We start from the raw sequence: 15,042 nt of genomic DNA on the forward strand, positions 1-15,042 counted from the left end.
ACAACTTTTCACTATACAGAATTACACAGCTGTGTGTGATCTTAGTTGTTGAAGAACAGAAAAAAAAAATTATATATATATATATATATAGGATTTCAAATCCTGCATCAAGATGGGCTGCCTTTACTTTAAAGAATGAGTATGCAAAAAAAACTTTTCTATCAGCTGTTCTAAAGTGGAGGGAAAGGCATACATTTCTATCTAAAAGAACACCTTTGCTTGATGAAAATGTTTAGCATGATTTAGTTGTAGGCTCCAGTACAAGAGTACAAGCTATTCTGTCATTTAATGGTTTGCTTTCTGTTCAGGTGCAGCAGTATCTGAGAAGAATTGGTAGGATATTCTCCAGTGAGAAACATCACAGAAGTCTTCGAAAGGATCTTACCTGCAGAGAAGGGCAGCTGTGTGTAGATCATATTCACAAACACACTGCCAGAAGGCTGGATCACAATGTTCTGTCCACAAAAAAAGGCAATGATTATCAAGCATGCTTAAGAAAGGTAAAACACTTTCCAAATGTAGTATATCTAGTATTATTCAAGATAAAGGAAAGGAGTGGGGGAGGGAAAAGGGAAGAGGGAAGTTGGTGGACTCCAGCTATGGTGATTTTCAGATTCCCTTACTATTTCTTTTATCTTTACTATAGAGATCCATTGATGGCTAAAACAGACAACTAAATGACAGAAAACTATGAGGATTTTAACTTCCAATGTATCTGCTTTGTTCCTTTGAAAAATTGAATCCATTTTCAAATGAGATAAAACAAAAAATCAGTCGGTGCTGTTATGAGTCACTTGCATACTACTTGCATATTAAGATTGGAAAATATCACTGCAGAATATTAGCTGTTTGCATTTGCTACTTACAGTTTGTCCTCCGTTTAGACTGATGGCTACGCCCTTGAGGCAAGTCTCAGTGTCAGTGAGACCACACTTGTGGATGTCACCCAGAACAGTGAAATCATTGCTGTCACAGAGCTAGAAGAAGACAACAAAATAAGTCCATTGTATTAGAAAGATCACACTCAGTGGGTTTTGGGTTTTTTTTGCTTTTTTTTTTTCTGTTTGATTTTTGTTTGTGTTTTTTTTTCCCCCAGATTCTGTTCTGTGAGCTGTATTCGAAGTGTGCCTAATGGCCAAGTTATTACAGAGAAACACACAGAACTCATTTTCTTGGTGTTAACAATACTAAACTGAGGAGAGCTGAGATGTGAAATTACAGCCATAAGAAAATTTAATGTTAAAATTTAGGGCTTTTTAGATCTTATCTATACAGGTTGAAGGTTTTGGTGTACTTCCAGGGCACCCTGAATCTAATTTTACATGCTGATGCCAAAAAGAAAGTTTAATGTGTAAATCTGATCTATGCTCACATTGTTGATCCAGCCCTATGCTTGTGATTTTTGCTGAAAAGTTTCATTGATTCTGTCTAATCTGTTTCTGAATTTTGTCATTCTAGCTCATCTAAGTGTTTATGATTTTCTTTCCTGGTAACATTCAGCTTGAGCTTTTTCAGAGTAGGTTTTATTTAATATAAAGCCTTCAGGAAATTGATTTTGCATTATTCACCCAGTACAAATCAACAGCCAAATACACACTGCATTCTGAGATTTGAAATCTGTAATCATTAACTAAGTAAGTATGAGACATACTTACTCAGGATTCAGTCCTTACTAATTTAGCAAGTCCGGTAGATCTTAAGTGTTTTTGTTTTTTTTTATGTATATATAATTATAATAAAAATTATAATTAAATTATAATAAAAATTATATATATAATCATAATTTTTTAATGTATATATAATTTCTGATGCTGGTTTTAGAGTACATGTATGACTTCTTACCATTTTGCTTTCAAATTCTAGTGTATTCTGCATTTTCTCTTTCTCAGAAAGAGACAGTTACGAAACACCAGACAGGGAATATTCAATTAAAAAAAAGGAAAGTGTCATGAAAACTAAAAACTCAGTGCAATTCTTAACTGATGATTAAATAGATAAGAATACTAAAATATATTTATTTTCTACAAAACCATCAGAAAGCCCATTTAAGGTTCCACATATTTCCTTTAAGTTTCAGAAAATTGCTGTAATTGCCTGTAGTTTAAATTAAACATTCTTGTATTTAATGAAAGTGTTTTCCTTTAGCAAATTACTTTAGCAAGGAATGTGACTCCTTTTTACCTTGGTTAGGACATAGCTACAATCTCCATAGAAGGAATAATATTTTTCATCAAATGTTGTAATGTGGGAGCCTCCTTCAATGCTGCAAGTCCCTGGACATGACTGGCTGACACAAGTCCATTCACCCCCAGCACAAGTACTGAAACGAAGAAGGCATTCTGTAACCTTAGTAGTGCATGTATAAATGAAATTAGACATAAGGGCACCTTAATTTTCCTCATGAATCATTGCTGATCATGCTGCCTTCTGGAGAAAAGAATACTTACAAAGAAACCATATTTCTTTGAAATCTCAAAAAAAGTATCATTAATATAAATGATGATTATATTAATATTAATATGTTAATACCATTTATATTAATGATATTTTTAACATAGTGTTTTTTATTTCCAGTTGTTGGGCAGAATTAAATTCCTTTGAACCTGGTATTCATTTTGTTACACAGTGCCATGAAGGATGCGACATGGTAATCACATCTGTAAATGGCTTTTCAGCCTCCACAATTTGAGTTTGATTGTTCCTTATAACTGGTTAGTCTTGACATCGCAACACCTTTATCTAAACTTAAAATTGTGCTTCTGAGTCTGAAGAGAAAACAGATTTGAAAATCCACTTAAAAAGTTATCAAGGAACTTCAGTTAATAAGTGAAGTATTATTTCATATTTACTCATTTCTTTTTAAGGAGTAATTAGTAAGTTCTTCCCTGTCTCGAAAACATATAGGTAACACCCCTAAAAAAGATGTATGAGAAAGGGGCTATGTTACCATGATCTGCATTTAGATGAGAAGGAGGTACCAGGAGCATAAGTTTCGCCTTCATAGGTACAGTGGCATTCCTTACGGGGAATACAGCCAGCACCATTAATGTCATCAAACACCATTCCTAGGGAAAGAAACAGTCTGTTAGTCATTCTGTGCACTACAGAATCTGCTTTTGTCTACATTATCTGTCAGAAGTATGAAGTGTTTTGCATTTCTCCTGTACGTGGAAAATGTGAAGATCCTTAAAATAATAGAATGCCAGCTATAGAGGGAATGAAGGAGCTATATTTCATTGAAGCCTATCTAAAATCCTAGGATGATCATAAGGGACTTCTAAGTAAAATCCTTTCTGTTATAGGCTCCATTAGATTGAAATTAGGATTAAAACTATTAGAGAGTAAGATGGAGTAGATGTACCATTTATAACATTGCCTGGGGACATATTTGGCTATATATATATTTGCTGTACAAAGTCAGAGAATTATTTAAGAGGCGTCAGTGTTATTGTATAAACAAGTGATGGTGAATTCTGTGAGACATCGCTGAAGATGTGCAAAGATCTACAATGGGAGAAGATGTCCATCACTCAGAATGCCAACAATTCTCAGGCACAGAAGCCAGCACAAGGAAAGTAAACACATTTGTTGGGTATGGTACTCTGGGTAACCACACCTAGCTTTGCTAACAGTAGGAGTTACCATTGTGGACAGAGTGTAATTAAGCATTCTGCGCATTCAGTTAACTGCATGTGGATGCTGAGAACATTCCCTTACCATTAGTAGTAAAGTATCTTATACAGAATTGAGTCATTATATACATGTCTTAGGACCATTTGGTGTTTAAAAGGTGTTTTTATAACCAGGGTAGAAGTAATGTATGTATATTGAGGAAGATAACAACAGCAATGACATAATGTGAATAGATAGAGTAAGAAGGGTATGAAGGGTATGAAGTAACTTGCCTGGAGGACAGGTGCAGCCATCTGTACAATGGTCTTCACAAAGTGCAGATCGTTCGGGGTTGCTGCAGGTGTCGGAGCAGGGGGAGCCACACTCCTGGTGTTGCATGTTGAAAGGACATGACTTGGCTGAAAGTAGAAAGAGTAGTATGATGCTGGCTTTTCCTTTGGAATGTTGAGAAAAAGTGTATTTAATATCTAGAATGTTTTCTGTCAAGATGTAATGGACAACATCCAAGTGTAGGTTGCAACATTTTAGACCTTCTGATACATATTGAAAATGGTAATGCAAAATCCTCTAAACCTTCATATCCATGAAATCTTGAGTATACTCAAGTGTAAGCTGATTTCATGAAAATTATATGTATCTTTAAATGACTGTCTTCTTCAGAAGAAAAATTAGATATTAGAAGCTTACTGTATATAGGTAGGCAGCGTAAGTGGAAGTCTCTTCTGGAGATACTTACGACATAATTCTGAGGTTCTCCAGTTCAGAGGTTGTCCACCTGCATGGGCACACTGCCGGGAGTATTCAGCAAAGGTGTTGCACATGCAGAAGTCGGCCATAGAACTATCACAGTGGCATAGGTCTTGTATGCAAGTTTCAATGTAGTCCTGAACATCCACAAGTGCATTACAGCTTGTGAATGCTTCACTGGTTAATACTGTCTTGCAGATAGAAGCCTGGAAAGGAAAACAATGAAATAGTGTTTAGAAAACATGGAAATAGTTATTTCATTTACGGCATGAAGCAAAATAAATCAAAAGTCCATCTGGTCCAAAACCCCGTCCAACAGTAGCCATAGGCAAGTGTTTAGGGAAAGATCTATTTAGAAGCTTAGAAAAACATTATCACAATAGGACTCATGAGACTCCCTTGATGGTTCCCATTTGTTGAGTTACTTTCTCAAGTGACTCTGCAAGCATTGTATAGTTTCCTTGCGTTTAGACGTCTACAGTAAATTCTTTTTTCATTTTAAAATGTCCAGTTTTCTCTTGAACTCATGTAATTTTTATTTTCTTTTGCATTCACGTTAGCGAAGAATACTACATTTGGGAATCTTTTTTTTCCAGACCCATGTCTGGCCATATTCATGCTGTATTTTTACCTATCTTAGCAGATATTCTCCAAACAAAGAGAGAAAAGTATAATGTATGTTACTCTGAAAAAAAAAATTCTGAAAGAGAGGTTCTTACAAATTCAGATGAGCAGTTCATCAGAACAGCGGAAGGAATAGGATCATCACACTGCTCTGTGGGTCCATCTATCTTCTGCCTATTCCCAAACTGCACAGCAGTCAGTTTTGCATCTGTATAAAGTAGACAAAGTATTAGAATGATATTTACTGCTTTACTAGTTTCTTCATGGAGGTGTTTTCTTTTGAGATACTACTCATTAAAAACAGTGATTACCAAATAATATCACATAATATAGCGATAGGCAAAAGGAGGTGAAGAAGGCGTATAAGGGTCTGGAGCCTAATAACTGAAAAAAAGTAGAAGGTTACATTGTTTTAAAAGATCTAACAGTGGTGGAAACACCTGAATACATCTGAAAGCTGTGACTCTATTATGTGTTAAAACTGACCTCATAAAAATACCGACTGGAAGATGTATCATTAGTTTGGAAGTTAATATAACCGACATCCTATACTGCTAAAATGAGGACAAAAGTTCCAAGGCGTAATAATGCTTTTTATTACTTACTCTGTGAAATAAACTCATTGTTAGTTGGAATTCCATTGAAGTCCCCACAGAGTCCACAAGTTTGGTTGGCATATTTCTTATCTAGTTCCACCTAAAAGAAATGAGGAAAGCAAGTTTAAGTTCACAGTAATGTCAACCCTGATGGTTAGAAACACTGTCCTTATGTAGTTAAAATTTGACATGGGTGTGCTGGTGCGGACTGTAAGATGTGGAAGGTCTATGACCACCATGAAAAGCTTCATCTTAGTCTAGCCCTCAGACTGTGAACATCTGAGTATTTCACTGTAAGGTGTGAACACTATAGTATGGGTTTATATTATTCTCAGTGGGAAAAAAAATAAAACCAAGAAAAGGCTGGAATATAGATTTGTATCCATACTGAACATAGATATAAATCCATAAAGAATTAATGTCTGCTTGACTATTTAAGATTGTAAAAATTTAAATGGACTTTCTTCTAATTACAGGCTTTCTGTCACATTTTGGATATTTTCTTACCAGGAGGGCATCCTCTTCATTCCAGAGGAAGATCAGTCCTAACTTGGCAGAAACTTTCAAATAGTTGTTGCTTCTCTCTATCAAGACTCCCATATGGCTGTAGGGCATCTGAATCCTGAGAAAAGATCATCATAATTCAGTGGGAGCAGGGACATAATATCCATTGAGTATGCAAATTGATACCAATTATCACTCTTTGAGAAGCTTCAGTACACAAAGTTGTGGAAATTAGCCAGAGCAATAACTAAATACAGACAGCTCAAATTTGTTAACATTTGGCTATTTTGATTGTTTCCTTGTCCACAATAGATCAGCCTTGCTTTCCCTGCTGTTCCTTTTGCTATTTCTGTTAAAGGTAAAATGTTGGCATGACACATTGATCAAAAAAAGTGCTGGGATATCTGTTTTGCAGGCAGTATGCTTCAGAATATTGCTGAATACTCCTTTAAGCCCTTGATAATGAAGGGATAGACTCTTTAGGCTTTCTGTGACGAGTGCCATTTGTAAAGCTGTATCCAAAATAACCTTTAGTCTGTCTTGCTGTAAGTAGTTGCCATAATACACAGATCACTGTGAGATAGCTGTCCAAATATTTACCCAAACATTTGAACAGGTTTCACACCTTTTGCCAAAGTCAGTGCTACCATTTCTTCAAGAGATGGAGGTTCCCAGATTAGCTTATTTAAAATAAGCTCAGGTGCAATCTGTAGTTGCAGTGCAAGTCCAGGAACAATAAGAAATTCCTCACGGGGCTCCTATCTGGTAAAATTAATGACAGGTAGAAACTTACAGGGTGGAAAGGCCAATATTTTGGCTGAATCCAGCTTATACTATTAACTGCATATATAGACAGTTGTTGCAATGGGGCTGCATCTAGGATACAGCTCCTCTGAACAAAATGCACACAAGGATAATCTGCAGAAGTTGCACATAGCTCACTGTCAGGCACTCTAATTTTTGTTGTTGCCTCAGGAAGGACCAGAGCCCTTCAGCTGGCTGGGAGCAGTATCAGATCGGATGAAGAAAAGGGATGCTTGCTCAAAGAGCCTTCAGGGAGTGATAGCAGTCCCGATAATTTCAGTTCATAGTAGAAGATGTGAACATACTGTTTGCCATTGACCAGGACAGAGGCGCGGGTCAATTCAACCACTGCTCCTTCCAGCCTCATGATGACGTGAGTGATCACGGTAGCATTTTCCACAATGGTGCGCCTAATCTGGATATTGAAGTCCTCATAGGGAGATTTGCAGTTGGATGCAAAGATGTAATTGCAGACCCCAGGGAAGTAAAAGATGTCCCCATCGAAGTTCTTGAAGTGGAAGTTACCCCATGTACTGCATACACGGCCATTGTGAGAGGGGTTGCCAGCTGCGGATTCAAAATGAGCCATCAGAATTTTCTGCAATTTGCTGTAGATACCCTCCATTTAGTTCCTTTGGTGAGGTATATCACCATTGTTTTGAACACATTTAACTTTCCTGGAAACAGTGCATGTGATTTATCCCAGTATTTCATATATAATATTTTTCCCCAGTTTCATCGTATTAACAAAATATAGGCTGGAGATCATGCTGCTTGTAGAATATCTCTATTACTTGATTAATTGATTATTTTTCTGGTTTGTTTTTTATTTTATGAGGCTGAAGGATCTTGCAAAATTTATGAATCTGTTTAGTTCAATCCAGGTTTTGTGTGGTACAAATATACGCATATCTGAGCCATGATATTTGTTGCACTCACCCTTTACTTTCAGTGTGTTTTGAAGAGGTGGGATGAACGTCACTCCATGGGATTTGGAAACTGGAGAAAGATCTAGGAAAAAAAAAAAAGTCAAGTTTAATCTCATGAGAAATCCTGAAAAATGGCTAGAGATTGCTTAAGTTTCTTTAGTCATATAACATTTCCTGGTACTAGTTACACCCTAGTGAGAATTTCCACAAGGTTTTATTGTTGCTTTTCATGCAATGCTCTGTATTCTATCTTTCCGTGTGTTTCATTAGCATCCAAATCTCAAAGACAGTGCTCTTTGGCTATAGTTTTTATTTCCATTATATGTTTCAAGACTCCTATCTGATGCTGGCCTTGCTAATCTAAGCTCAAAAGCATCAATGTAATCGCTAGATTGCTGTGTTGTAACAGTAGTGGAGAAAAAGCCACGCTAATGTCAGTATCTGAGCCTTCGCCCCTCAGTACACTCAGAAACAGAAGGCTACTGAAGAACCTTAGAGGATGAAAAACAACAGCTTTTTTTTTCTGAACCTAGTCTCTTTCTCTCTGGTGAGGGTGGAACTTTGCACAACCAGCTGTGAGCAGGTTTTTTTGTTTGTTTGCTTGTCCTAAAAGAAAAGCTGTTTAAATTCTGTAAAGCTTTAATCATTTGCTCTTCATGCAAAGACTTCTGTTCATAGGATCTTGCCTTAAATTTTCTATGTCCAAATCCAATGTTTTCTCGATAGCTCCAGCTATGAAGGGGATAGAATACTTAGAAAATCTACTATATATTTTCTTTACATCAGAGTTTGAGGATTTGCTGCAGTTTTTCCCTTGACGGTATAAAATTGTAGAACACAATGACTTTCAAATTGTAGGCTGTGAAATATCAGCAACTGACTTATATGTTTAGATTAAAACAACACTAGGACACATCCATAATTTTAGAAAAGCAGTTTGGGTAAGTCTTGACGTAAGGATTTTAAGAGAAAGCACATATACTACCTTATTTGATAATCTATTCCAATAACTGAATGCACTCTTATGAAATAATTTGAAATATACTTCCAGTTTGTGTTTAGTATTTTTTTAATTCCCAGCTAGTGACTTCACAAATTGCCGATAGCAGTGCAGGCTAAATGGTTAATTATTGCAGCATGTCATCACCAATACACCAGCTGGCATTTTCTCTTTTCACCCTTGTTTTGCTGTGTATTGTTACTGTGTTCCAGTATGTGTCATAAAACCGTTTCGCATACATGATGATTTAGTGCTTAATCATTCTAATCTTTAAGGTAGTTACAGTTCTGTTACTCTCACTTGTGAGTGATACGATCATATTGACATAGCATAAAAAAATGTATCTTTTATTGCCTTCTATCAAATACTTTGGTGATATGTATGTATACACACCCCCTTCTGAAAATACACTTTTTGATAGAAAGTATGTACCTTTCATGAAGTTAAAGATTAGATAATTGTATCACGTCAGTTGACCAGATCTACTGGGCTAGATCTCAGAAGAAGTTAGTTCTCCCAGGAACTGCTGGGACTTGGATATTTTGTAGACAGATTTTTTTTTTTCTCTCTCTCTCTCTCCATTTGATTTATTTATTTATGTTTGCTGATTTATTTGTAAAGGGAAAGTGGGTTTAAGCCATTCTAGTCCCAGTCTAAGAATCTGGATTTTTATCAATTTAACTTGGGATAAAATATTAGAAATATGTCAGCATAAAAGTACTTACTATTTTGTCGCTGCAGGAATGGTGGAGAGTCATAGTTCGATTGTGATTGTTGCTCATTGCCCTGAGCTTGAACTGCACCAAGGAGAGTGAAAAAGGAAAGTGTTAATGTTTAATTTACATGAGTTCCTTCATTATTTTCTTTCAACTACGTTTGTTTAAACTTGCAGTTTATGTATGTAAAAATTGGCAAAGCTATGTTTGTGTGCTGGGGGCCAAACTTACATTAGGACCTGTGCTCCATGCAACCATGGTGGCCCTATACCCCTCCTTGAACTATTTTTTTCTGCAGGCTAATGAAGTACTACTGCAAGGAAGCTATCAAAAATGTGCTAGTGAGAATTTGAGCAGATTCTTATTCTTTGTTGTATTCTATTAATTGTTGTAATATCACCCCAATACTTTGTTACATTTTTCAGATAAATGACTTAATTTTCTATTTTATGATTGTTATGTCCTTTAGTCATAAGTAAAACCCTTTGTCTATCCAAAGGGCTTTAAAAACAGTCCAGTTTGTTACAGGACTAATCCATTTTTGAAGTGGAGGAGAAATCTCTATCTTCTCTTACTGAAAGCCAAAGTTACTATTTATTTTACTGTTTAAAGCACTTTTTATAATAAGCAGCAAAAGAAAAATAAACCTACAAGCCACATAGAAAGAAATAGGCCCCCAAACAGAGCTTTCTCTTTCCAGCTGTGAAACTGTTTTTGAGTCCGTTCCCCTTCAGCTTCAAAGTAGAGATACACACAAAATCTGTAGGGCCCAGGAGGCATTTTAACTTGTTGAGAGTTTGTCAGATACAAGGCAGGTTGCAGGAGAGGCCATGGCAGCTGGAGAAAACTACAAAGGCAGGCCAGGCCAACTGTTTTCTGTGTCCCACAGCAGGGCAGTCCATGGGTAGCACCACTAGAGGGGCTAATACTGAAATTAAAGCTGAAGGGAGCTCCATAAATTCTTTCCTTTTTGCATCAGCTGGGAATCTGCAGCTAGGGTTGGAAGGATGTATTGTACCCCTTTTGGAGATGTGAACCAGTCAGTGCTTCTGAGTTCCTCACCTCCATTCCATATCTTTAGAGTGCTTTTTCTTCTTTTTCCATGCCTAGTATGGCTCCAACACTCTGCCTAGTGCCACATGCTTCCCAGTTTCCCCTTTCCATTGCATTGTATGGTAATGCTACAGCTAGCCTTCTGATGGGCTGTTCTTAGACAGCACTACTTTTTAACAGAAATTAGTATGGAATTATCTGTTACTAGAAAAATATAAAGTAATTCAATAGGATTTACTTCTGAAGCTAAAACACACTAAAAACTAAAACACTATTGTCACCTTAATCTTTAAAGGAAATTGACAGGTGGAATATGAATAAAAAAGATTTCTACCCATTTGTGAGTATTAAGTGCTTTTTTGTAATATTTAAGGCAAATCTATTTGTTTTTGCACCCTGAAAAAACAAACATCTGCTCTAAGCTTATGTACAATCTCATGCTTACGGATAAATGACATTTAAAACATAGTGTACAACATTTTTCATGAAAAATCTCTACCATATCGTTAGCTGATAAAACAACAAAAAAGTATTTCATAATGCAAGCAGATTCCACTCGTTTGTTCTTTTTTAAATGTGTTTTTCCATCTTTTGGTTTGTGCATTTATAAAAGAGATAGTTTCAAAGGCTCACATCAGAAGTTAAATGCCAGTCTTAAGGTACAGTGGTAGAAATACGAATTATTTCAGATTTCAAATGCAGAAAATGTGTTAAGAACATGAACTAGAATATGAACATTGAAGACACTTAATTTCCTCTTTTTAGGAAGGAAAGGATATGTAACTGAGAAGAAAATTTTGCATGAAGGTATACATAAGCTCCCCAAAGCCAAAAAAAAGGGTTTCAAACTCTGAAGCAGGTCATAAATTCTTTAAAACTGTAAAAATGCCAAGCAAGTAAATCCTCCTACCTTTGATCTGTATGTAGGCAAGTGCTAGTATTGATATCCATAGTGGTATTTGTGTCCCACTACCTGTGCCCATCTTCTGGAAGTCCGGTAGAAACTACCGAACAACCTGCCTCTGAGGAAGTACTGGTCTGCTCCTGAGTTTTATATAGTGAGAGAGCAAGTTTTGGCTCAGCTCCCAGATTGCTTCACAAGGTCTTTAAAAGGTGGGGCTTCAGACGTTTTACTTTTCCTTTGCAGGTGCACAGGTAAATAGAGGATGCTCTGACTTCCCTATGGTATTTGCACTCTAGGAGGAGTCTTCTTTCTACAAGTCTTGCAGATGAAATGTCAAGAGGTGAACAGGAAAAATTTTGCACAGACTTAGTCCTACAAAATTGTTAATATTGTAAGATAAATGTAATTTAAGGGATTTCTGAGTGACATTTGAGCAGGACCTTGGAATGAATAACTCCACAGTTTTATAATTTTCCTCCTTATATTTAAAGATTCCAGCTTCTCAAAAAAACTCAAGTCTGATCTGACAAAAATTTTTAATGAGTTTTCACCTTTGTATGTAATTACTTTGCTTGTGAAAATGAGAAATATCAAAAGCCATCTAAGGTCAGCATTTATCCACAGGATTATATAATGAAAATCCTTCAGCTTTGGACAGTTGGTAGTATGAATCCTTTCTTGAATATTCCTTCTTCTCACATATGCAATTCTATTGTTAGTTCAGCAGTTTCTCCTCTTTGTAAACATGATCTCAATCTCATAATCAATGAGATTGAATTTTAGAGTTAAAAATATATATTCATTTAACAATTAAAATAGATGTATTCTTGTTTATTGTTTTACCTAGAGACACAAAAAGACTAATTTACAGGAATATCCTTTGTAATGGTCAGTGTTTTAGGAACAATGAGAGAATGAACAAAGTTTTGTGAATATGTTAAAATATGATTTTAAAGATATATTACTATAGTGAGCTAACTTTTTAGAATGTTTTTCCCTGGGCTGTGGATAAACAGTTTTTCAGAAGGGGGATGGACTGAACAGTTCCTGTAAAGAAGAAAGTACTAAGATGTTTTCCATATTCACTGAGAACAGGACAAGATGTAATAAAGTGAAAAGCCAGGAGTGGCTTTTAGGTTAGACAATGGGGAAAATAAATTCTTTCTACACATGTGGTGAAGCACATGTTTGAGAGGTTGTTTGAGAAGACTGTTGGATTTCCATCACTCGTGTTGTTTAAGAGCAGGTTAGACTGACACCTGCCTGAGGATGGTGTCATTGTAGCTGATGGTGTATTTGCACAGAGGAATGGGCAAAATGGCCATTTTAGATTCCTTTTAACACACTTTTTTCTGGGAAAAAAAAAAAAAAAAAAAAATTAGTGTATTCTCCCTTTAGGAGCAGTTATATTTGAATAATTAACTTCGTAATTAAGAAGGGAGAATTAAAAAGCACTTTTTTTTTTTTAAGTCATAGAAAGAAGCAAGAAATTATCCTATTTTTATCAAATATTTTAGAATTACAAATAAAAGTGATGTAACTAAATAAAGTTGGAAGTGTTGAAAAGAATTGGTCACTTTCAGTCATTAGTGGCAATTTCAGTGACGTATACATCAGTGTAGAGTTAACCTTAGTATTATCTGAACAAGGAAAAGAAGATGGCTACAAAATACTTGCACGTTTGGAAATGTATGCAGTTCAAAATTAAGGGAAATGTTACCATCTCAGTTATTATGAAGATACCAAGGTGAATAACTGAAAAACAAAAATTTTAACAGAGGTAGCTGGTGCATATTTGAAGTCATGATGAAAGGAAAAAATAAGGTAAACTCATCTGGCTAACACACGTAAGCTTATTAAGTGATTCTGATGAAGTAACACATCATAGAGGGAAAATATACTTTATGAATCATTACGTTGCTACCACTGAAAAATCAATTAATATCAACAGTTGCTATGCTGTGGTTTCAAATACGTAGGTTAACATTTCCTGCATGTTCGGAGAAGTGTTATGACCTCTCCGAAGCCCCAGATTTGTCACTACTGATTGTTCCTTTTGTAAGCTATTATAAATAAGGCATAAACAGATTTATACTTAAATTTAATTATTTTGACATTTAAGACACCATCAGAAGCATTTGCATATATCGGCATTTTTTGTTACAGATCACATTATTCCCACACTCCTAAATGATTACTTCTTGCCAAGTTAACTTTCATTATCTGGTACTGAGACTTTTCAGAAATTATAATGAAATGTATCAAAATATATGAGATTGTGAAAATAATTTCTAAATACTTATGATAAATTAATTTAGTAGTATTAATAATTATTCAAATGAATACTTCCTCTTTAAGTTGTATTTCACCTCCATTCATTCAATAGACTTACAGAGCCAACATGGAAGAGTGTTTTTTAATTCCTCCCATTCAAGGAAAGAGAAAACACTTAAACACTGTATACTTCGAATAGATCTCTGCTCATAAAGTAGCTAGACGTTGTTTCTTGGGAGAGATCTGAAATGCCGTGACTGATGTTGGCTAGGTCAAGTGAACAATAATGTTAGCATTAGCACAATAATGTGACTTTACCACAAGTTCCCAGAGTAACCTTGCTAGTAACTAGTAGTGGTGTTTTTCTTGTCATGAGGCATTCAGAGGTGGAACAGCACTGTTTTAGCCCATTCCTTTCTTCACACCTTTTCCATAAATCCAAGTTGTCATTCCCAAGATTTTTGCATACAGAATAACCCTTCTAGTGACTGCCTGCTTCTGCCAACTATTTCTTCAGATCAGATCTACTTTGAATTAATACTGCTCTTCAATATTCCTTTCTTCTTCCTCTAGTATCCTTTGTCTTCCTCTTCCTGACATACCCACTCTCTTCCTGACTTTTGTTTTTCACCAGATTTGTCCTGCTTTTTTGTCTCCTACAATGCATGGAAAATAGAGAGAGATGTCATTCATGAGCCTGAGAGGTTCCAACTGGACATTAAGAAAAGCTAATTTACCATGTAGAAAACAGTTTAATGTTTGTGCTTCTTGCTCAGAGTTATGGCATGCTAATAAGCATGATGAAATACAGAAATGCTCCTTTAAAACAGGAAAAAAAAAGTTATTTTCTGCAAAGACAAATCATTTAGTGCCTTTTGTGTGCTTGTTATCTGAAATCAAGCCCCATTTATCCACTTGGGTAGTTCTTCAAATCCACCGTGCTGTTCAGTGCCCATGATTTTTTATGGCAGTGTTTCCATGAAGATGTCCAGAATGCAGTTTTTAATGCAGACATTTTTAATGTTACTTACCATTTGTCCAGAAGTATAGGAGTATGTGAACAACATTGTTCTTTGAAATTTATGTAGCTATGATCTGCAATTGCAATTATTCAAAATCAGAAAATACCAGAACTTAGACTTAGCCTAACAGGTTCTTCTCTAGTATTGAGTTTTCTGATAAAATATGTTATATAATGGCACATGACTTTTCCAGAAGACTCTTGCACAGCTGAACCTCTGTGATTTCCACTTCCTGG

At 35.8% G+C, this 15,042-nt stretch overlaps 1 protein-coding gene across 1 annotated transcript in view; it reads right to left on the minus strand.

The window, feature by feature from the left end:
- The window catches only part of MUC5AC (mucin 5AC, oligomeric mucus/gel-forming), a 41,886-nt gene extending 30,217 nt beyond the window's left edge, over positions 1-11,669 (minus strand). The window contains 13 exon segments of the mRNA XM_085224335.1: positions 386-455; positions 867-977; positions 2,182-2,320; positions 2,948-3,065; positions 3,906-4,031; positions 4,370-4,586; positions 5,100-5,212; positions 5,610-5,700; positions 6,108-6,222; positions 7,214-7,475; positions 7,848-7,919; positions 9,563-9,634; positions 11,517-11,669. Coding sequence (XP_085080461.1) covers positions 386-455; positions 867-977; positions 2,182-2,320; positions 2,948-3,065; positions 3,906-4,031; positions 4,370-4,586; positions 5,100-5,212; positions 5,610-5,700; positions 6,108-6,222; positions 7,214-7,475; positions 7,848-7,919; positions 9,563-9,634; positions 11,517-11,589 — 1,579 coding nt within the window. The 5' untranslated portion in view covers positions 11,590-11,669.
- Positions 11,670-15,042: the final 3,373 nt, after the last annotated feature.

Source organism: Meleagris gallopavo, chromosome 5 (genome assembly GCF_905368555.1).
Source record: "Meleagris gallopavo chromosome 5, MGAL_WU_HG_1.1, whole genome shotgun sequence".
NCBI lineage: Eukaryota > Metazoa > Chordata > Aves > Galliformes > Phasianidae > Meleagris > Meleagris gallopavo.